The sequence below is a fragment of the Anguilla rostrata genome, chromosome 12 (genome assembly GCF_018555375.3).
Source record: "Anguilla rostrata isolate EN2019 chromosome 12, ASM1855537v3, whole genome shotgun sequence".
NCBI classification, from domain to species: Eukaryota; Metazoa; Chordata; class Actinopteri; order Anguilliformes; family Anguillidae; genus Anguilla; species Anguilla rostrata.
The window spans coordinates 700312-725108 of NC_057944.1; the positions used below are offsets into that span (position 1 = coordinate 700312).

At 42.9% G+C, this 24797-nt stretch overlaps 1 protein-coding gene across 2 annotated transcripts; it reads left to right on the forward strand.

The window, feature by feature from the left end:
• Nucleotides 1-3809: 3809 nt before the first annotated feature.
• Nucleotides 3810-24783, forward strand: LOC135237059 (ribosomal protein S6 kinase beta-1-like). Of its 2 annotated transcripts, XM_064303799.1 has the most exons (15): nt 3817-4216; nt 8756-8799; nt 9230-9350; nt 9452-9520; nt 12264-12411; nt 13013-13070; nt 13669-13769; nt 14184-14274; nt 14511-14601; nt 15247-15354; nt 16656-16718; nt 17193-17270; nt 18423-18530; nt 18785-18897; nt 20625-24783. In XM_064303799.1, exons 1-15 carry the CDS (start codon nt 4148-4150, stop codon nt 20863-20865), a joined length of 1503 nt encoding a protein of 500 aa, XP_064159869.1. In that variant the 5' UTR covers nt 3817-4147; the 3' UTR covers nt 20866-24783. The 2 variants fall into 2 exon arrangements, with proteins under 2 accessions (XP_064159870.1, XP_064159869.1); XM_064303800.1 differs by lacking the exons at nt 8756-8799; nt 9230-9350; nt 9452-9520 and having other exon boundaries at nt 3810-4216.
• The last annotated feature ends 14 nt before the right edge of the window (nt 24784-24797 follow it).

Consider the following 24797-nt stretch of genomic DNA (forward strand, 5'->3'; position numbering starts at 1 on the left):
AAAGAGCGTGAGGGAGGAGTTTGATAAACCCTCTCATTTTTAATTGACCATTGATTGATCTCATCAATCATCCATCAATTTTGACATGAATTGAATTCCATATCTCTCTAACCAATGCTGTACATCTGTTTCTAAGCCCCTTAAAATGAAGTCAATCTGAAGCTGAGTATAGTATAGCTTTAGCCCATGGTTGGTTTCAGTGTCTAAACAGCTGAGGGAACTCCGATGAGTACCAAGGATCCGCTCGGTCTTTAATTCTCAATGTTTTGAAGGGAGCAGGGTCATCCACCACAGAATTAGACATAGAAGAGAAAAATGTAAGCACTAGCTCTGCTTCTGGAATACAGGAAATGCTTTGTAAAGCACATTGATACCATTCTTTGAGAAACTATCATCATTTCTCTTTTTAATCATACGAGACAAAAAGATTGTAGGCAAAAACTCCACTAACTAAATGCTTTGTAAAAATAACATCAGTTAGTGTGGATTTGGTGGGGTTTTTTGTTCTTCAATGGTTGGGCTCTGATTGGGTGAGTTAGGTTGAAATCAAGGTTGAAGAATATGGAAATTCTACACACAAACACCAAGGATTTTGTGACTTAGTGATGCCAGTAAAACTTTTGTTGCCTGTGGGAGAAAGATTGACAAACCAAAACAGATTTGGTTTGTCTGTCAAAGAAGCATCAATGAAAACCTCCATTTTTATATTGTAAGAGTGTATTTCTTGATGTATGTGTGCAATTAGTGACAATATCCTGCACTTCATGATTATATACACCTTAAAATTTATACTTACTTTGTTCTGAACAGTTCAGACACTATAACTGGGGAATCTGAAGTGAACAAAAGTATTTGCACTTCATAAGACATTTTACGCATTTCCCAGACATTCATATTCAGATTGAAATTTTACATATAACCCATATTTAACTAGATTTTACTGAAGCAACAGAGTTAAATACCCAGTTGCTCAAGAGTGCAACAGCAGTGCCCCACCTGGGAACTGAAGCTACTACCCCAAAGGTATAAGGCCAACTCCCTTAGCTTCATGCTGGATGCACTGTGGCCCTCAGCAATAAGGAAAACACACAAACAGGGGCCATCTGTGATATTTTCGTCAGGATGAAGGTACGCGAAACACCTCTGATCACAGCTGATCGGGGTAACAGCATGCTGCGTCCAATGCACTCAGAGAACAATACGCACCGAGGACAGCACACTCATCTCAGCATGTAGACGTTGTGCGAGCAGGAACAACGTAAATCACTTTGCCACATGTCATAATGCACTCAATCATACTTTGGGGAAAAATAAACATAACATAACATAACATGACTACTCTCTGTGTGAAGAAATACAGATACAATAGAATAAACATGTTGTGGTTTAGTTGTGTTATTTACATGATGTCTGTACAGGATGTACTGTATATAATCTCTCATGCAATGCTAGTAAATATTTAGCATCAGAATATGATAAAAAGCAGTAATCTCAGTATGCCCTGTTCCTACAGCCATATTGTTGAAATGGACACCCCTGATATACAGTACAGAATATGGCAGTATTGCATCACTCAGGAGTTTAACACACTACTGGGCAGTAGGTTGGAGGAAAGGCTGTCTTTATCTTTAGCAATCAATTAGCTCTTGGTCTTATAAGCATTGATTTTCTCTCACACCAGAATTCTAATTATGAGTAACTGATGACTGTTGAGTCTCATTTCTCTCAATAAATCAAAGCTGCTTAAATAATTGAAAGTGTTGGGGAAATACCTTATGACAACTCATTAATTCACACAAGGCTACGCTACGTTCTGAATGACAATCTCATATTCAGATGTACATTAAAGACCAACATGAATTGCAGGGTTTTTGTGAGTATTCGTTCTTGTCAGCATAAGTTCGCCCAGCAGCATCCTGTTCTCTCCTATCCTCTGTCTTTGTGGTTGTAATTAATTTGTTGTGATTACCTGTGCATGTTTTAACATTAAAACATGTGTACAGCTCTAGTGAGGTTCTACTTGATGGCCAAAACATCATTCTTAGAAAAATAATTTTAAAAAGTATTTTTGTGTTGCGGCACCTTTTTTAAATTTCAGTTTTTGTCATTTTGCATTTAGTTGTGTATTCAATAAGACAGATAAGGACCTAAACTCAAAGCCCACCAAATTATTTGTTACAAATCTGTTCAGAGCGAGAAACAATTTCACCTAGCTGCATTGTGAATTTATAACACTTGGGGGCACTGCAAACAAACTTATTCAGAGGCACAGTGCTCAACGTAACCAAAAACTAACCACTGGACCCTTCTCCCTTGAAACAAGACCAGGTCAAAACCTAGTCCTATGTGGCTGGACCTCTCCGGCCAACCAATGGTGTAATTTCATCACTCAGTCAGTCACAGACATTCGCGTTTGTAGGGCTGGCCCCGCTGTTGCAGTCCAGCCAAAAACGGAAATCAGAACATAACATCATCAACTTTAAAATCGAGAGCAAGTTTATGTGTTTAATGCCTGATATCAGTCAGCAACACAAATAACCATTTAATTCTCATTTAAAAATTTTTGTTTTTAAAATGAATATGGAGTAACCATTTATTTCTTGTTTTTAGTGGGATTGCTTTGGCAAGCCCACTCTTTCTATCTTTCATTTTTTTTTAATTATTTGCACTTTCCACCCAATTTTTCTAGCTCTAACTAGTCAGTTTTTGCACTACATCCAAACTTTGTACACCAAAATGACCGGCTAGTTCCAGACATTGTTGCTTGTATTTAGATTTAAAATATATATATATATATATATATATATATATATATATATATATTTAATTTAAAACTTTTTGAAATATTCAACTTTTTGTGAGCTATTTCTGTGGTCACTTCATAGAGGGTCATTCATGGACATTTAGTGAAACGCTTTAGTAGGAAGCATGCGCAGGTGGTCACTCACTCACGGACGTTTAGTAGGACGCATGTGCAGGTTGTCACTCACATTAAGCACAGCTTTATCGCCTAACGTTACTTTAGCTAACACTAACGTGTTAGCGTTTCACCTACTTTAGTTAACCTAGTTAGCTCGTACGTATTCTATCCTGCACGAATGAGTAGGAGCTAGACACACAGCTACAACCACCGATACAGATGTATGGACACGCAGGACAACAAATAACGGTACAGAGGTGATGACATGCCATAGATAGCTAGCTAGTTAGCCAAGTTCTACTCATGACACTTTTAGGATATGACCAATCCCTGGAACATAATCGCTACTTGCTGATCCCTAGCTATATATGTAACGCTACGGTGCGCCCTGGGTCTGGACGGTTTCGTGCTTCTTCTGAGCTATGCGCCCTCATTGAAATGCATTGAGGCTTGAGGACAGTGCCAGTTGAATTTTGAAGCAAGCCCACAAGCAATTTGAAGCAATTCCCTTCAGGAATTGTAACCTTTCTAGTTTTATTTCTGTTCCTGAAACAGAAAACAATTAGCCAAAAAGTACACGGATTAGTATCCAAACCACCAGCCTTTAGCAATGATAGTTTTGATTTAAATAGATTTTTATTAAAACCGTACAACTCCAAATTAGATTATTGTGCTTAAAAAATAAATTCACTCTCTTTTGTCTCAATTCTAATGTGAACAATTCTATATTCCATCAGCTGATTTCCCATATAGCATACCACTCTATTTTGCCTACCCATCACTGTGGCGACCAGAATGAGCCTTTCCACCTCGGTTGCGTAGAAAAGTGCGTGTTTCCCGAAAGCTCTTTTTGGACAAATCACTGTGGGAGTCCCCTGTCGAGTTCGTATCATTCTTATACACTGTGATCATAAATTGGTGCTGGACAATTCGTGAACACTGTACTAGGAAGGGTGCCCTGGAATGGAAACTGTACTAATGCGGGATCCGTTGAGTGTTTCACTTTGAGATCGACCCCTAAGAGAGGGAAGTTGGCAATCCACTTTATGGTATGAGCAGTGCACTTTCTGTGTCGCTTTGTTTTTTTCCGCAGGAAATTTGCTTGGTTGGTGGCCGTGCGCACATGGCTTGTAGTACAACCGGTTATGGCGGCGTTGTGTGTATGTCCATGAGGCAGGCTGCAAGAGCCATTCTAGCGAATTGACACTGAACAAGAAACCCGATGCAATGGCTGGGGTGTTTGACATTGATTTGGACCAGCCTGAGGAAAACGTCTCTGACGATGAGCTGGAGGATGTAAGTACCTTTATGGTGACCGTTAGTTAACGTTAGCTTGTTAATTCTCGAGTGGTAGAGGCCCATCTGGGTTGCATGCCATAAAAAACTATCGGCCTAAGAGTTAGGGATAGGCGTTCATATACATCAGGGCAGTAGTTGTCAAGGATACCTAATCAGTTAGAGGGAAGCTTTAAATTAGCACAAGCTAGCTAAAATAGTCTCTACTAGTTTGTGTGCTTGGTACCAGGAGTTAGCTAGCCAATACGTACAGCGATATCTCAACGAAACTGGGCAATAAGTAGCTAACGTTAGCAAACTAGCCACTTTAACTTACTATAGTAGCTAGCTGGCTGCTACTACAACAACAACAACAACAACCTGTAGCAGCAAACACGATGCTTGTTATGCAGCTAATGTTAGTTAGTCTATGTATCTTGAGCTATGTGTAGCGAGCTGGTTATAATGCGTTAACCGTATGACTATATACGGTATATTGTCAGAGGCTACTACAGGTGATTTATTGTTGGCAAACTTAGCAGCTGGCTAGCTAGTGCACAGGGGTCTTGCATTTCCTACTGAAATTTGATCGGTAGTGGACTGTGTCAGGGCTTATGTTTGAAACAAATTGTTGTTGAATTGTAGAGCTTAATGTTGCTAAATTAACTGTTTAAAGATGATATAATAATTAACATTCGAGCTTTTACAACCCAACCCTTGTTGGACAATACATGCATACAAAACCGGTGGACTACAGTAGCTAAACATCCTGACTAGCTAGCTAGCTATCATAATTAAGCAAAAGAGCCAGTCCAAGGGCAGAATAAGTTGAGAACATTAAGTAAAATCAATTAGCGAGAACACAGTGCACACTACTATACAAACTATTTTTGACACCTCCATACATTAAATGCATTTAAAATGAAAGTAGACTAAGAGCATAGCTTGCCATAAAGTCCAAATGAATGTTATCGATATCTAATTTGCGACCTACAACATTCTTTATCCGCCATGGCAGTGTAGCTACTCCCTCGACGTGGGTTCAATTTAGCTGACGCAGGAGCTTCACATATTGCGCACTGAACTGGGCTGTCGGTTGTCTGAAATGGTCACAGACTTATTCGGACTATTGCATGATAGCCACCCTCGTCATGCAGTATTGGCAGTTAATGTGATTGTGTTACCGTTGGCATCAAGAGGACTGTGACATAGATATATTAATTGTTAGACGTATTAAGGCTATTTTGAGGTGCACTATCTTTTGAATCTACAAGCATTGTACATGTACTTAAAGAGCTGTAGAATGGTGTATCAGGCTATGGCATTGGTTTTTTGTGAGATCTCTGGTCTATAGCTCTACTGCAGTGTGAGGCATAATCTGACCAGTTTTGCCCAGAGATAGAGGTGTCTGTATTATGCATCCGCAAGCCTTGTACTCCTGCCACAGCAGTGCGCATGAACTCAGATGGTACCCTGGCATGCTGTGGTTGGGCGTGATACCTGACAGTACATGGAAATCCACAAGTTGCGAAGAGAGCATGTGCTTGCAGAGATGAAACGGGCCTTTGAATAACATTTTGCATTCCAGATTGGGTGAACAGGGAAAAAAGCTTCTGTGATACAATTGGTTTCAGGATATTTTTTGCGGTGTTATTGCTACAGCCTTTGACCCTGTAGTATCTTAAATGAATGATTTATCACTCTGTGCACCCATCAGCCTCTGCATATTTTTGTGAGGATAATGGAAGTCACAAATCATGAGAAATGTCTTTCACACACACCTGCACATATTTTCACATGTTGAAAGCATGTCACATCATAAATGTGCTTGCACATTTGGAAAGTTAAAAGCAATAGATTGGGAAGAATGACTTTAAAAACTGATCTCAGCTGTGTGTATTCTCTGTAAAGCTGTTAAGAACAGTGCACGCCATACATTCCATTACATTACATTACAGGCATTTAGCAGATGCTCTTATCCAGAGCGATGTACAACAATTGCATTAGTTCAAGGTGCAGAGGTGCAAAAGAAACACACTAGAGTGAAGTAAAGATTGTAGTGCCAGAAGTGACCACATAGATCAGGACTCCAACCCTGTAGGGTAACCTGTTCAGCAAACAAATAATCCTGCCAAGTACAACCTAGTACTGAAATCACATTTGCCTAATCAGAATCAGACAAAAACAATCCTGCCAAAAAAAACTAACGTGATCGTATTAGCCTAACTAGGTACACACCAGTGTGATTCTTGTTTTAAGGATTTCAAGATTAGAATTTTGTTTATGGGTGTGCAAATCTCACTTTGAACTCATTTATTTAGTACACATCTCTCTTGGCTGTTAAGGTCCAAATCTCAGAATAGCAGCAATCCCACAGAGCATCACACAGACAGGGTAATCCCACAGAGCAGCTCACAGACAGGGTAATCCCACAGAGCAGCTCACAGACAGGGTAATCCCACAGAGCAGCACACAGACAGCACACAGACAGGGTAATCCCACACAGCAGCACACAGACAGGGTAATTCCACACAGAGCAGCACAGACAGGCACACAGACAGGGTAATCCCACACAGCAGCACACAGACAGGGTAATCCCACACAGAGCAGCACAGACAGGGTAATCCCACACAGCAGCACACAAATAGGGTAATCCCACAGAGCAGCACACAGACAGGGTAATCCCACACAACAGCACACAGACAGGGTAATCTCACACAGCAGCAGACAGACAGGGTAATCCCACACAGCATCACACAGACAGGGTAATTCCACACAGCAGCACCCAGACAGGGTAATCTCACACAGCAGCACACAGACAGGGTAATCCCACAGAGCAGCACACAGACAGGGTAATCCCACAGAGCAGCACACAGACAGGGTAATCCCACAGAGCAGCACACAGACAGGGTAATCCCACACAGCAGCACACAGACAGGGTAATCCCACAGAGCAGCACACAGACAGCACACAGACAGGGTTATCCCACACAGCAGCACACAGACAGGGTAATCCCACAGAGCAGCTCACAGACAGGGTAATCCCACAGAGCAGCACACAGACAGGGTTATCCCACACAGCAGCACACAGACAGGGTAATCCCACAGAGCAGCTCACAGACAGGGTAATCCCACAGAGCAGCACACAGACAGGGTTATCCCACACAGCATCACACAGACAGGGTAATCCCACACAGCAGCACAGACAGGGTAATCCCACACAGCAGCACAGACAGGGTAATCCCACACAGAGCAGCACAGACAGGGTAATCCCACACAGCAGCACACAGATAGGGTAATCCCACACAGCAGCACATAGGCGGGGTAATCTCACACAGCAGCACACAGACAGGGTAATCCCACACAGCAGCACACAGACGGCACACAGACAGGGTAATCTCACACAGCAGCAGACAGACAGGTAATCCCACACAGCAGCACACAGACAGGGTAATCCCACACAGCAGCAGACAGACAGGGTAATCCCACATAGCAGCACACAGACAGGGTAATCCCACCCAGCAGCACACAGACAGGGTAATCTCACACAGCAGCACACAGCAGCAGACAGACAAGGTAATCCCACACAGCAGCACACAGACAGGGTAATCCCACAGAGCAGCACACAGCAGCAGACAGACAGGGTAATCCCACACAGAGCAGCACAGACAGGGTAATCCCACAGAGCAGCACACAGACAGGGTAATCCCGCACAGCAGCACACAGACAGGGTAATCCCACAAAGCAGCACACAGACAGGGTAATCACACAAAGCAGTACACAGACAGGGTAATCCCACAGAGCAGCACACAGACAGGGTAATCCCAGACAGCAGCACACAGACAGGGTAATCACATATGGTAGACAATTCTCCCTGCCATTATCCAGTGCATAGAGCTATGGGACTGTTGGTCATCAGTAAAATTGATTATTGAAATGCAAGTCTCATTAGCATGGGGGACTCAATTTTAGTGCAGATATTGTAGCTGGACATTAATTGGAAAACTCATTGCACCAAATAATCCTGGTTAATGGTCACAATGTCCCCTCTGTAGGCTTATTTGAATATATGATATATTGGTAGATTTAGCTGCTTCTTTCCATTATTATAATTATATTCATACTGGCTCTGCCATGAGATGAGCTGTTTCTGCATGTATTTCAGGGGGGAAATCCCCGTTCTGCCAAGTGCCCATGCATTGTGTGCTGTGCTTTGTACTGAAGGACAGAATTGACCGGAATCGGTGGTCCTAATAATTCTACTTCCTGCTTTAAGCACAGGGTGTAAAAATGGGAATAAATGGCAACAAATGAATCTATTGTATATTAATCACTTGTACAATCCTAGTTTTATTCAGTTTTTAGATGTATTTTATATGTATCTTATTGTCTAATGTTGTGGTGTTCTACTTCTTAATGGCACAAAATGTTTGAGATAGACCGTAATGGGCAGTGGACCCTTTTAAAATATATATAGCCCAAATAAATTTCTCTGAGGAGTTATAAAAAGCAATTGTGAAATAGCCTTGTGAATAATGTGGGATATTTGCTTTGGTTTCAGGCTCAGATCAGTGAGTACATGGACCAGTGTAGTGGTTTTGAATTGTAAGTACGCAACTGTCCTTTCACGGTTTATTGGCAAACAAACGCAAGCTATGCACAAGTTTTCTGCACAGCCAGAATGGGAACATTATGTTAGCTTCCAAGGAACTTATTTATTGATGTGATGGTACTCTTATAATTTTTATTCTTGCTCATTATAAAGAAGTGCCGTAGTAGTCAGCCTGCCAACTTGTAAATTAGTTTTAGATTTTACAGATCATTCCCATAGATCCCTTGGTTAATCCTTTTCTACCCAAAAATGATAAATTATCTTATATGATAAGAGTTTGTTTTTTTAATAGTATGGTGCAGAGAGTTGTTGTCCTTATGCCTTTTGATGAGAAGCACATGGTTTAGGATGTTTTGTAATGAAATATGTCAGATATGTATTTAAATCGTGAAATGAATGTTCTATGAACGTATGTTTTCCCAGTGATATGGATGGCTGTGAGAAGTTTGAGATCTCAGAAGACAGCGTAAACAAGGGAACAGAAAAGCTTCGTCCCGAGTGCTTTGAGCTGCTGCGGGTTTTGGGTAAAGGGGGTTATGGGAAGGTAAGGAGTGTACTGTTGCATCTGAGAAAGTGCCAGCGTCCTGTCTGCCCTGTTTGCTTGGAGAACTTTCTCATTGGTCCTGGTTTTCATGTCTTTGTTAGGTATTCCAGGTTCGTAAGGTTGCTGGTGCTGCTTCAGGGAAGATCTTTGCCATGAAGGTCTTAAAGAAGGTACTGTACTTAACCATACTTTTACTGCTGTACAGTCTGATAAAGCTCTGTTTAGCGCAGAACACAAAACAGAATATTTCAAGAATAATGATCTTCATCATTATCCCCCAGCATCCTCATTTATATTGAGATTGAAATAGATTTAATGGGAGTGGTTGGACTAGTATGCATTAATTGGATGACCATTACCAAGTTGACTGGCAAATGCTTGACCAGCTAGTATCTGCACTCAGATTTTAGTGTGAGGCACCGCATTGAAAGTCTATATCTTAAATGGTGCAGAAGGGAAGTGAGTGTAATTTATTTGACCATACGGCTGTTGTCTGATACGAACATTTCACACAATCTGAAAATTCCTGGAATATTTTAATGCTGGAAAGTCACAGAAATTCACGCAGTGATACGTGTCCTTTCATGAACAAGTTTTATGTAATTTACCGTCTATAAATATTAGCAGCAGAGAAACTGACTTGTACACTTAACAGTAATTGGTGACTGAAATTCTCTGCCAAGAGAATTGACACAGTGGTTCTAATGCCAAGCACACACTACATGACTTTCAAAGTCGTCAGATCGCTGTACTGGAAATGACGCGATACTATTCGCGAGACAGGATTTTCTTCTTTCAGAAATCAATGTCCTCAAGAAATGAGCGATCCAAGTTGTTTGTGCGCTGATTTGCAGCTAAAAAACAAGGAAGAAAAAGAAAATAATACAGGTGAGAGAATGGATTGGGATACGCGGGCAGCAAGGATTGTCTGTCCTGCAGAGAGAGTTGGAGTTAAATAAAGCCATGTATAACATAAAGCCATAAATAAATAATAAATGAATAAAACCATAATGTAGCCATGCTTGTTGATGTTGGGGTGTTGCAGGTGTTACGACTCCTCCCCCCGGTGTCCCCTCACCCTGTGTCTTGCCCGCTCATTGGCTGTAGCTCATCGCCGCACTCATTGCCAGTCACAACACTTTTCACACAACAGGATTTGGACCCCCCGACAGGTCCAGATATTTAGCCTGCTTGGTATCTTTCGGGCGTCTGCGATGCATCGGCGAGTCTCTCAGATCGCGTCTTTGAGCAGTTCACACAGCGATCAAGTGGCGATTTGCGAACGCCGATTTGCCTCCAGTCTGGGGCTTTTGTCGGCGATCTCTAAAAACTGTCGGCGAGTGGGGAATCAGGACTACAATCGTGTAGTGTGAACTCTGCATTAGCGGACAAAAATAATTGGAGCTGATTGTTTTTGGAAACGGGCGCTCACCCTCTTGCCGTCCACCTCGTCTGCTGCCACATTTTGCAATTTGGTGATTGCGCCATAAGACATGACCCTTAAAATATTAACGCTTACCCTTAAAAGGCCTTTGCAATGTCAGAAAGTCTTAAAAATGGGAATTCTGGTGACCGGTAAATTACATTTGAGTGTTTCATACAGAGCAGATTAAAGCACAGGTCACACATGGCTGTGTATTTATGCATTTGTGCGTCATGTACCCTGCTGAATATTGTGTGAAGGTCCATGCACTTCCTAGGTTGTCCAAAGAAAATAGTGGTTTCTTTTTATTTTTTGAGAGTTTGAGTGTAAGAATGCACAATGGCAAGCAATCCAGTCTATTTAGCCATGTTTACCTACAGATTCCTTTATTAAGCCTGTACCCCGAACATACAGGGGATCTGTGTCTCAACTGATGGGCTGGTTTGTGTAGCGGCTGTGCTGGTTTGTGTAGCGGCTGTGCTGGTGTGTGTAGTGGCTGTGCTGGTGTGTGTAGTGGCTGTGCGCTGGTTTGTGTAGCGGCTGTGCTGGTTTGTGTAGTGGCTGTGCGCTGGTTTGTGTAGTGGCTGTGCTGTTTGTGTAGGGCTGTGCTGGTTTTGTGTAGGGCTGTGGCTGGTTTGTGTAGTGGCTGTGCTGGTTTGTGTAGCGGCTGTGCTGGTGTGTGTAGCGGCTGTGCTGGTGTGTGTAGCGGCTGTGCTGGTTTGTGTAGCGGCTGTGCTGGTTTGTGTAGCGGCTGTGCTGGTGTGTGTAGTGGCTGTGCGCTGGTTTGTGTAGCGGCTGTGCTGGTTTGTGTAGTGGCTGTGCTGGTTTGTGTAGTGGCTGTGCGCTGGTTTGTGTAGTGGCTGTGTGCTGGTTTGTGTAGTGGCTGTGCTGGTTTCTGTAGTGGCTGTGCGCTGGTTTGTGTAGTGGCTGTGCTGTTTTGTGTAGCGGCTGTGCTGCGTTTGTGTAATGGCTGTGCTGCTTTGTGTAGTGGCTGTGCGCTGGTTTGTGTAGTGGCTGTGCTGGTTTGTGTAGCGGCTGTGCTGGTTTGTGTAGTGGCTGTGTGCTGCTTTGTGTAGCGGCTGTGTGCTGGTTTGTGTAGCGGCTGTGCTGGTTTATGTAGGGGCTGTGCTGGTTTGTGTAGTGGCTGTGCTGGTTTGTGTAATGGCTGTGCGCTGGTTTGTGTAGCGGCTGTGCTGGTTTGTGTAGTGGCAGCGCTGATTTGTGTAGCGGCTGTGCTGCTTTGTGTAATGGCTGTGCTGGTTTCTGTAGCGGCTGTGCTGGTTTGTGTAGTGGCAGCGCTGGTTTGTGTAGCGGCTGTGCTGGTTTGTGTAGTGGCTGTGCCGGTTTTTGTAGCGGTTGTGCTGGTTTGTGTAGCGGCTGTGCTGGTTTGTGTAGTGGCTGTGCTGGTTTGTGTTGCGGCTGTGCTGGTTTCTGTAGCGGCTGTGCTGGTTTCTGTAGTGGCTGTGCTTTAAACCCTGCCATCCCTGCAGGCCATGATCGTGCGGAATGCTAAGGACACAGCGCACACCAAGGCCGAGCGCAACATCCTGGAGGAGGTGAAGCACCCATTCATCGTGGACCTCATCTACGCCTTCCAGACCGGCGGCAAGCTGTACCTCATCCTGGAGTACCTCAGCGGTCAGTAACTCCCCTTTACTCCCCTTTTTCTTTATCCATGAACTGCAGCCGCTTTTCTCTAATCAGAACCAGTTATAAAGGGCCTTGAATTTAATATCCATCTGCACTTTGCCTTCCTCAAATCTTTTGATTCAGAATGACACCCTTTATATTTAAATGCATACTATGCTGGATTTTTACCATGAAAATGTAATAAAATAACCATGCAAAGGCATATCGATGATGCCCTGGCAATCTTTGTCTTTACTTACTTTCGCTGAATTTGTGTGCCTTTACCTGTCATTGTTATTCTAAATTGTGCAACTGCTGGATTTCATGACCAGCTAACATTTTGAAATTTATTGAGTTATGACCATATGTTTAAAATGTTAATGAATAAACAAATATGTAATTAAGCAGTCCAGTATTTCATAAGATGTGATTACTAAGCTAAAGGGATTGGGGTTAAATTTGGAGCTAATTGTACTTGTATAGATGGCTGTCATCACCAAACTTTAACCATGTGTTTGTCAGAGTTAATGAACACCTGTAGTTTGTTTGGGTTCATGGTTTTTAAGTGGGTTGAGAGGTGGCCAGATTGTAACTGTCTTGGCACTCACAGGTGGAGAGCTATTTATGCAGTTGGAAAGGGAAGGGATATTCATGGAGGACACAGCCTGGTAAGTGGGGTGATGAGAAGGGAAACTGTGTCTGCATTACACGCCATAGTTATTAAACTGTATCTGCATTACAGGCCATAGTTATTAAACTGTATCTTCATTACAGGCCATAGTTATTAAACTGTATCTTCATTACAGGCCATAGTTATTAAACTGTATCTGCATTACAGGCAATAGTTGATCATAAAATTCTTAGCTGTAAGAGTATTGAACTTGATTTGCACTCAACATTTCCATTTTAAAAATTGTAATGGTAATAAGACTTAATAAAACTTGATATAAACCTCAGTCCTGTTTTCAAGGAATGCCTCTCCAGTTCACTTTGATAACCAACTGTCCTGACATTTTAGACTGACTGACATTAAAAGCCTGTTGTAATGTCAGCTAAGTGGGCATGAGGGTAGAGACTCTTCGACTAAACCTGTACTGTAAATGTCAGGAGTTAATTTTTATTTGTTTTACAAAAACGTGGCTAGTATATTAAAAATGCATGAGTGCTAACGTGCATGTGGACATTTGGAAGGCCGTCCCACCATATTGCTGGAGCAGGTTGATGGAGATGGGACAGCAGATCCCTAAAGGCCCTTTTTATGTGCAGCTTTTATCTAGCAGAGATCTCCATGGCCCTGGGCCACCTGCATCAGAACGGCATCATCTACAGAGACCTGAAACCTGAGAACATCATGCTCAACCACCAAGGTGAGGCAGTCTGCTTGGGGGCGTGTTTCAGCCTGTGGTGATTACTGATTTACACCAGCACCTGGTGCAGAAGGATTCTAAAGCCAAATGTTCCAGATTTGCACTGACAGTACAGCCATGGTTTTGTGTTAGTATTAATCCAGGTTAAATGGCATTGCAAACATTTTCACAATTTTCAGTCGCTGGAGGCGTTACTCCTTACGGTGCCAAATGTAGTGTTGAACTGCAGACTTCGAAAACGCAGCAGTGGTGTAGAAACGGACAATTAAATCCACTTTGTGTTGTTGAACGTCTCATATAATTGATGATTAAAATAGCATACTGCAGAAGTGTTTTTTCAGTGATATCCATCACATGGAAATGTATATGGCTGAACCATAATTATTTTTGCTTAAAGTATTTATTTATTGGCAGGTCACGTGAAGCTGACAGACTTTGGTCTGTGTAAAGAATCTATCCACGACGGCACTGTCACACACACTTTCTGTGGTACCATAGAGTACATGTAAGTTCAGACAAAGATGGTAGGAGCGGTCCTTCAGCTTTTCCCAGTTCACACTGCCTTGACATGGGCCAGTTCTTTCCTTTAACACAAGATTGTATACATACCATCAGGGTGTGCATTTCCTGCTTTTTCCCATTGTTCCTTACTGGCCAGACATGTGCGGGTGCAGTGTGAGTGTCGCTGCAGAAGCGTGTGAGGAAACTGAGTGCCCAGCTCTCACCTGCATGTGTCACCAGGGCCCCGGAAATCCTGATGAGGAGCGGACACAACCGGGCCGTGGACTGGTGGAGCCTGGGGGCCCTGATGTACGACATGATGACGGGCGCTGTAGGTCCCCCCACTTCCTGATCCTTCACACTCTCAGCCACATACAGTACTCAGCCTCTTATCTGTGCAGTGCCAGGCTCTCAGCCTCTTATCTGTGCAGTGCCAGTGTAGGTCTCTCAGCCTCTTATCTGTGCAGTGCCAGTGTAGGTCTCTCACCCTCTTATCTGTGCTGTGCCAGTGTAGGTCTCTCACCCTCTTATCTGTGCAGTGCCAGTGTAGGTCTCTCAGCCTCTTATCTGTGCAGTGCCAGTGTAGGTCTCTCAGCCTCTTATCTGTGCAGTGCCAGTCTCTCAGCCTCTTATCTGTGCAGTGCCAGCGTAGGTCTGTCCTTTTTGCCTGTTGGCTTGTCATAATTTGACTGCTTTGACACTTTCATTTCTCCTTTGATGAGCTGCAGTAAATATGTACATTTATGTAAAATTACATGCATGAAAATTTTAACTATGTTCCATCCAGTTCACTGGTTTTTAAAACAGGTTTCTCCTCCAAATAGCTTTTAGCAAGACCTGTTCTGGAACATGGATCCTAAAAAACTACAAAACACTGAATATTCTGCAGTGAAGCAGAATTAGTTGTGATTTAAAATGTGCTGATTTATTGGTTTTCAATCCTCCGGTGTGTGTTGGGTTTTGGTATTTTCCCTAGCCACCGTTCACTGGAGAGAACAGGAAGAAGACCATTGATAAAATCTTAAAGTGCAAATTGAACCTCCCACCCTACCTCACACAGGAAGCCAGGGACCTGCTAAAAAAGGTAAGTATCGGTTTCCTCTAGGGGTGTGAAAAAGTCCCGTGTACCGAAAACAGCTGACTGTTTGTACCAAAAATGAAAACAGGCGAACCGCGGTTCATATATTAGCGCATTGTTTTATTTTAATTGAAATTTGTTTTCCAGTTAAAGAAGTATAGACACCATTTTCCCACAGAATAATAGTGCAAGTGGAAGACCAGCGACAGCGCAATCAACGAAGAAGTTAATCGGTACAGGGCAGGCAGCTGCTCTCCCTCTAGACAAAAGTCCGCTACAATGGTGGAGAGACAACAGCGGAAAGTTCCCACTGCTAGTCCCACTCGCAGAAGCTTTTCTATCTATTCCAGCCACTTCAGTTCCAAGCGAACGAGTTTTCTCGGCTGCCGGGGACATTGTTTCAGCTAGAAGGTCGCAGCTCCTCCCTGAAAACTTGTCATAGAGCAGCCTTTTTAATAGCCAAAGAACCAAGCACTTTCTTTCCCTATTTAAAAAAATGCTTTCCTTTCGATTTTATTCTAAACAGTTTAGTTTGAAAGAGTGTGTTTGATATGGCCATTTTATTTGACTAAATTTCCCAATATGGGTTGTTTTACCCCTGAATGCTGATTTCTTTACTGTGACTTGTTCTAATAGCACTTTCTCTTTCAAGCAGCCATCTGATATACGTTGGCTAATTAGATACATTGTTTTCTCATAAAATGTAGTGCATAAAATAGTATATATATATATATATATCTATATATATAATAGTGTATATTTAGTCACTTCTCTTCCTGATGCTCAGCCAGGTCTGCACACGGGTGGTGTCTCTTCCTGCATAGTTACATGCAGTGCAGTGCATTGATTGCCCTGCAGGGGGTGCTAACACACGCATGCGCCCTGTGGCATGTCACATGAGACATCATTTCCTCTTCTCCCCTTTGAGTGGTTCCACTGAACCACTAAAGTTCCCTCTGCACCAGTATTTGAGTAATATAACCTTGGCATCTTGAGGACTACCTCTCTGTTTATCTTCATTTGTTTCCTGGTGGTGCTGCACTGCTGTCTCAAGTTTAGCTCCTTGGGAAAATGAGCCATGCTCCTCTGTTTGAATTAGACAGTGAAATGAACGCTGCATTAAAACCCCCTTGATCTCCCTTTGGTGATGTCAGCTCAGGGTGTTGCTCTGAGTGCTTATTGGTTCATGTACGTGGAATGTTCCGCCCTCTGGCGAGGTGTGTCCGAAGCACCTGGCTACTTTGCCAGCCACCCCTGTCTTTCGACTGAATCTAGCCCACTCATTGGCAGATTTATGTTTTTTTCAGCTGCTTAAAAGAAACGCCTCATCTCGGCTGGGGGCGGGGCCAGGAGACGCCTCTGAAGTGCAGGTGAGCATTAGGTCATTTCCTTTCATGTTTGAGGCATTTGCCTCTCCCTTATCCAGAGCACCTAACCTAAATGAACATGAAATCCATGTATACAGCTATATATCTATAGCAGTACAGCGTCAGTACTCTGATCAGTGGTACAACAGCATTCCCACCTGAGAATCAACCCTGCAGCCTCCAAGTTGCAGGTTCCCTAAGCATTGCACTTCACTGCTGCAGCAGTGGTGTTCTGCGTGTGCTGAGATGCTCCCCCTGAACAGACTGGGCTCTGAGATAAGAGTATTAAGAGTGACCCTAGGTCATGTGCCCAACAGTCCTGAATAGCATCCTGCCTGCACCATTGCTAACTGTGTTCAGGAGACCCGCAGGTTGGCTGTGTCCTCCCCCAGGAGCTGGCGGTATGTCTGCCTCTTTGGCGGGTGAACCTGGTTTAACGGACTTAACGGTTTAACGGACTGTTCTTCTCTCATTCAGACCCACCTCTTCTTCAGACACGTTAACTGGGTGGATCTCCTTGCCCGGAAAGTAGAACCTCCATTCAAACCCTTTCTGGTAAGCAAACCCTTCAGTGACTTCTTGGGCCTGAAACCCGTGTAGGATATGTAGTATTTAGATTTTGGCCTTAGAGAGGGAAACAGTGAATAAGAATGTGGCCTGGCCTCCCCGTCACAAGCATCAAAGCAAATGTGATTGGGGCAATATAAAATCCACTGATACCCTAATCTAGGCAGACAATCTATGGGTCTCACCCCCTCCGAAGAGACAAACCAGAAGACACAGGACACTATATCGGGGGTCAGAGACCCTGCATGGCTACATGCCTAACATTTCCCTTTCCCATGTCCTCTTTAAGTTTGAATGCAATCTTTAGGTAGGCCAGTCCTTGTCATAAATTAGTCTGAACCCCCTTCCCTTCTATCCTACACCTTAACTCAGCATCACCCAATCAGGGCAAAACATCCACAAGCCATGCTGGGTAAGGTATTTAAGATTGCCACAGGAAAAAAGTGTTGTGTTGTGTTGGTGTCGGAGCCTTGAAGGCCCTCTTTTTATTTTGGTGGTGGTTCCTTGGTTGTGTGCTTGTAGCTGTTTCCTTTCATCCTGTGGAGCTCATACTGGAAGTGGGTGATACTTTGGCAAGGTCTGGCTGATCCGTTTCTCTGTTTCTCTCTCTTATCCGTCTCGCTCTCTATTTTCTGGTATTTCTAGGTTAGTTGTTTGATGTTTTGCTATGTATGTCTTCTGTTGTGTAATTTAGAAGTAGCGTGCCTGCATTCAATAAAGAATGTATGTTCATTAATATAATTGACTGCTTCTTATTGAATTCAATTATTTAATCTGAAAACCTGATATACAGCTTGTTTTGACTTGTTGGTTGATTCCACCAGTTTTCTGTAGACTGACCTATCAAAGAATTTGGTGATTTAATTGATCATTCTAATTTTAAACATGATTATTATATTAAATCTAATAAAATATATTTTACATGTAGGTCAAGTGAGGGGTTCTGGCAGGCAACTTCTCTTGTGTTCAGTATTCAGAGCGCTGAACATTTTAACAAGGACATTGACTGTTGGAACCGCTGGGTTCAGAAAAGAAACATATTCTTAATTAATCCTTGCTTGTCCGACACCCGTGACCCTCTCCTCCACCGATGGGTGTCAGGGGCCTCACTGAATGGCTCTTTCCGTCTTGTCCTCCCAGCAATCCGCCGAAGACGTGAGCCAGTTTGACTCTAAATTCACCAGCCAGACCCCCGTGGACAGTCCTGATGACACTACCCTCAGTGAAAGTGCTAATCAAGTCTTCCTGGTGAGGTAGCACGCTGTGTTGGTCCCCACTGCAGTATACTTCATTTGTACATTATTCCATTCGGTAGGCTCTTTTTAGTTTTTTTTGTGAAAGTGTACACTTGCACTATTGTGTTTTAATTGAAAATTAAATTTTGTTGCTACAGAAGGTGTGTACAGAAGGACTTTTCCATTTTTCTGACATTTGTTTCTTGTGATTTTGTTCTTTTTTTGAACGTGTTTGATCATTTGCATCCTGTCCGGGTGTGTTTGCAGGGCTTTACGTACGTAGCTCCGTCTGTGTTGGAAAATGTTAAGGAGAAATTCCAGTTTGAGCCAAAAATTTGGTCACCTAGACGTTTTTTGGGAAGTCCAAGGACACCAATCAGGTAGTCTATTTAAATTCTGTTTAATCCTCATGAAGAGATGCCAAATCATGTTTAGAATAACCATACCCTACACATTTTTGACACTGCTGAAAAAAATCATACTGTAATTATAGTATTGCGGTTGGTTTTTGTGGATAATTTTACAACTTATCTGCAGTAAGCACTGCCGTTTCATGGATAACAATGTTACGTAAGCATTTCTGTTTGTATGGAATGTATGTCTACAGTTAATTATAATAAAAATGTTTGAAACTATGTTTAATACGGCAGTTTTGGAGTGTTTTTGAGTCCCATGTGGAGGTATAATTGCAGCTAATGGCACTAGAATTACAGAAGAGCAGAGTTCCCTGTTTACAGTAGAGCAGGAAGTTTGGGCCTGTGTTACAGTAGAGTCAGGGAGGTTTGGGCCTGCGTTTACAGTAAGAGCAGGGAGGTTTGACCTGTGTTTACAGTGAGAGCAGGGAAGTTTGGGCCTGTGTTTACAGTGAGTGCAGGGAGGTTTGGGCCTGTGTTTACAGTAGGAGCAGGGAGGTTTGAACCTGCGTTTACAGTAAGATCAGGGAGGTTTGGGCTGTGTTTACAGTAAGAGCAGGGAGGTTTGGGCCTGTGTTTACAGTAAGAGCAGGGAGGTTTGGGCCTGTGTTTACAGTAAGAGCAGAGAGGTTTGGGCCTGTGTTTACAGTAAGATCAGGGAGGTCTGGACCTGTGTTTACAGTAAGAGCAGGGAGGTTTGGGCCTGTGTTTACAGTAAGAGCAGGGAGGTTTGGGCCTGTGTTTACAGTAAGAGCAGGGAGGTTTGACCTGTGTTTACAGTGAGAGCAGGGAAGTTTGACCTGTGTTTACAGTAAGAGCAGGGAGGTTTGGGCTGTGTTTACAGTGAGAGCAGGGAGGTTTGGGCCTGTGTTTACAGTGAGAGCAGGGTGGTTTGGGCCTGTATTTACAGTAAGAGCAGGGAGGTTTGGGCCTGTGTTTACAGTAAGAGCAGGGAGGTTTGACCTGTGTTTACAGTGAGAGCAGGGAAGTTTGGGCTGTGTTTACAGTGAGAGCAGGGAGGTTTGGGCCTGTGTTTACAGTGAGAGCAGGGAGGTTTGGGCCTGTGTTTACAGTAAGAGCAGGGAGGTTTGGGCCTGTGTTTACAGTAAGAACAGGGAGGTTTGGGCCTGTGTTTACAGTAAGAGCAGGGAGGTTTGACCTGTGTTTACAGTGAGAGCAGGAAAGTTTGACCTGTGTTTACAGTAAGAGCAGGGAGGTTTGGACTGTGTTTACAGTGAGATCAGGGAGGTTTGGGCCTGTGTTTACAGTACGATCAGGGAGGTTTGGACCTGTGTTTACAGTAAGAGCAGGGAGGTTTGGGCCTGTGTTTACAGTGAGAGCAGGGAGGTTTGACCTGTGTTTACAGTAAGAGCAGGGAGGTTTGGGCTGTGTTTACAGTGAGAGCAGGGAGGTTTGGGCCTGTGTTTACAGTAAGAGCAGGGAGGTTTGGGCTGTGTTTACAGTAAGAGCAGGGAGGTTTGGGCCTGTGTTTACAGTAAGAGCAGGGAGGTTTGGGCCTGTGTTTACAGTAAGAGCAGGGAGGTTTGGGCCTGTGTTTACAGTACGATCAGGGAGGTTTGGACCTGTGTTTACAGTAAGAGCAGGGAGGTTTGGGCCTGTGTTTACAGTAAGAGCAGGGAGGTTCTGTGTTTTCATGGCTCACTCTCTCCCCCCCCCCCTTCCCTCCCCCTCAGTCCAGGTAAATTTGCGCGAGCGGATTGCTGGCCACGCGGCCCTACGCTGGCCAGAGCCCCGCCCCTTCAGCCCCCCGCGGAGCAGGCCATGGAGGTGACCCCCGCGGAGATGACGGATGTTACGGCCAGCTCGGAGGTCACCGCCCCCCTGCCCATCAGGCAGCCCGGTGCCGGACCCTTTAAAACGCAGGCGTACCCCATGATGTCCAAACGGCCTAAGCACCTCCGGATGAACCTATGACCTTAAACTAAGCCACGCCTTTTCATTTCCCTTTTGGGGTAAAACTGTTCACATTTAATGCCTCCCCTGCCATTTCACCCCACCCCACCCCTCCTTAACTCACCACATCACAGACTCCTCTGGCCCACACTGCCCCTTGTTCTCCAGTTCCAGAGCTCGCTGCACTTCTCTGAGCCCCAGAACCTGGCTGCCCTGACCCTCTCTGAGCCCCAGAACCTGGCTGCCCTGACCCTCTCTGAGCCCCAGAACCTCGCTGCTCTGACCCTCTCTGAGCCCCAGAACCTGGCTGCCCTGACCCTCGCTGCGGTCTTGAATCTCAGCCAGGCTGCTCCAGACACCTCGCCTCAGACAGCATTCATGGGAGGACCTGCTCTGGATTCCTTTACGTTTCCTTGTGTGATAAAAAAAATCATTTAACACAATTTGCTCAACCATGCCGACTCTAAAACATGGTGCTCTTTGTCAGGTGATCAAATCCTGTTAAGGAATTGCTTCTGTGGAATGCTTGAAAATACGACAGTATTACTCTGGATGCAGAACTGTTCCTGTTGAATGAAATGACTAATCACTTCTCATTAAACAGCTAGCAGAGAATATCAGTTGGGACTCATGGGTGACCTAACAAGTCTTAACCTGCTTGGAGTGTTTTGCTGGGGTAATGCCACCCAGATGCGCTAATATGAGTTCATATGTGGCAGACGAGTAAAAAACAAAAATATAAAAATGGCCGTTTTATATACCCCTTTGCAGAGGTCATGCAGAATTTTGAATAATGTAAAAAAACCAGTGCTCTTCCCTGAAATGAGAACCGTGTCTCTGGCTAGTAGCTAATTGATCTGAGTAAGTCTTTCAGTTGCATGGTGCTGTTCCACACAGCTTGTTTTTCAACACTTGCTATGCTAAAGACAGTTAATCAGATTTCTGTCGTCGTATTTCAGAATCATAAATATGCACAAAGCATGGAATGCAGAGTGCTGTTTCTCGTTTCGCTGCCTGTGCTTCCTTTAGAACATCAGACAGGTAACCTGCACTTTCCAGCAAGCTGACCATCTACATATGTCTTATATGTCTCCTCCAGACAATTTTAAAAAACCTGTTTATTCAGCCATTAATGAGTTGCTATTTCAATGATTTGTTTTAATATAGATTTTGCTGCTCAGCCACAGTGGATCTGAAGGATCCTGTTTGTGGTCTATTTGTGTCCTTTAGCAGGCTAACTTGTGGTTTAGCATGTTTATTCATGTCCTTTAGCAGGCTAACTCATGCTTTAGCATGTTTATTCATGTCCTTTAGCAGGCTAACTCATGCTTTAGCATGTTTATTCATGTCCTTTAGCAGGCTAACTCATGCTTTAGCATGTTTATTCATGTCCTTTAGCAGGCTAACTCATGCTTTAGCATGTTTATTCATGTGCTTTAGCAAGCTAACTCATGCTTTAGCATGTTTATTCATGTCCTTTAGCAGGCTAACTCATGCTTTAGCATGTTTATTCATGTCCTTTAGCAGGCTAACTTGTGCTTTAGCATGTTTATTCATGTCCTTTAGCAAGCTAACTCGTGCTTTAGCATGTTTATTCATGTGCTTTAGCAGGCTAACTCATGCTTTAGCATGTTTATTCATGTACTTTAGCAGGCTAACTCATGCTTTAGCATGTTTATTCATGTCCTTTAGCAGGCTAACTCGTGCTTTATTAGGTTTAATTGTCACTATTACAGTGTTTCTCTACTTGGCACTGACGAATGAGGAGTGGCATTTTAATCAGTTAGTAAACGAGTTCCAGCACTGTGGACAGTACAGTACTGAAACTCATGGGAGTTGCCGATGAGTTCAAATGAGATCTTAGGAGCTTTTATTTAAAAGTCTCATTTGTGTAATGATCACATAATTAATAGTAATAATCATAATTATGAAGAGCTTCAACCAAATCCTTAAACCTGCCTTAAATACTTTATTTGGAGTCCTTTCATATTATCTGCTGCTACCAAATGCTGTTTGTATTTCTCATATTAACCTGTACATTTATGTTTTTCTGTGCTTGTCGAGCCATTGAGCACCACCGGGACGCGGATGTTTGTGGCTGTTTGCCAAAGAATGGGGCCATAGTGGAACTTAATCGCAAATTAAGAAATGAAAGGACTGGAATTTGCTTTCACAATACTCAAAACACATTCCAGCATTACCATTAAAAATGATAACAGAGGCTAAAATGGTGGATGAGTTTCTTAACACCCACTGTACTTTTGGAAAGTCTGTGCACAAACTTGGAAGCATTCCTCTTTAGCAAGATCTTAGTACTTAAAACATGGAACACAAGTTGGTTTCCTGACCAGTATGCTAATTTGGTGAATGGTCTGTTCTTTTTTCTTTTTTTATGCACTTAGACTTTTGTGAGTGATTTTGCTTCATTTCCACATCTCTTTTGTTTGCTGGTATTATTCATTTGGCTGCTTTTTAATTTATTAAATGGAATCCTCAAATTGAGACTAAATTGCTTTGGAGTAAATAAAATTGATATGGATATTGTGTTATGAGAAATGTTTGCAAATGAAATGCTATGAAAAATGTTAGCAAAATCTGTATAGTGCTGAAAGATATGAGTGTTTTACAAGGGAATAAGTCCGTTATGGTCAAGGAAGAGCAGCGGATGCGCGTTGCATTTTGAGTGCTTACACTCTGGCAGTTGACAATGACTGTGTGCTTTCCCAAAATATAGGGGACTATTGAATTAAACAAAGTTCATTTAAAGTTTGCATTTCACAATGAACTTCACATTGGAGAGGATGGCCAAACCTGGCTTCAGCTGAAATGACCCCTGATTTTGAAACTGTGCTATGGATCCGCCAACAGTGGCAGTATTTCTGTTTGGACTTGTGCTGGGCGACCTTGACTCTATCACCAGAGCGCATCGACAACATCACAGCCCCTTTGCAGTGTGCCTAGACAGAATTAGACTTATTAGTTTGTTGTGGGAATGAAGCAAAGAAAAGAGGACTTGGACCATGAATGCCCAAATTAAGTGGCATCCTCACATTAAGACTCTGCTGCTGAGTTAAATTTACCTGTATGCATTACAACATTTCAGAGTTGCTTCAAATTTGTAAATCTGATCACTTCCATTTTCAAGACCTTTAAAAAAAAAAAAAATAAAAAAAAAAATATATATATATATATATATATATATATATTCAATGCTAATATAATTATATATCCTTTAGGAAGTGCTTCCAGTGTCCCAGTCTGAACAGGCCCTAGGAGGGCGGCAGTGATTTCACCCCACCACTTCACTCCATCACCACTCTTTCCTGATGGAAGCACGCTGTGGATTTAACTTACCAGAACTACTCTCTAATGCACATTTGCTTCTGAATTTGCTGTGGTTCCCGGTAAAATAGTCTGAGAACCTGAGTGTAATACACCAGTGACCTTATATAATTACCACAGCCTTTAAACTGTACGTAATACTTCATAACTGAGTCACATGGTTTTTATTTTCTTTCAGCAAAGATTATAATGTTCCAAGTGCGCTCTCTGCTTTCTGCGTCCAGAACACTATGCAAATTATTTGTCCGTATTCGCACAGCTGAACATTACTTGCTTAGCTATAGCAGTATTTCATTTCCTTGAAATTGAAGCATTTGTATGATGTTCGATTTTTTGTTCTTCAGGTAGAAAATATATTCCAAATAACTTCAGAGAAATAACTTGAGAAATTAGAGAAAATATCAACCAGTGTATTACATTTTTTTCCCCAAATTGTACAGTCTTTGACCTACATACATGACATTACATAGGCTAACAAATGAATCTCTTGCAATTTTGGATCCTTTAGACCTTTATTTTTTGGAACATGTAAAATTGGATTGTCTGATTCTGTAATGGAACATTGTATACATGCTTGATAAAAATGATACAAAAATATGAGGTGCCTCAGG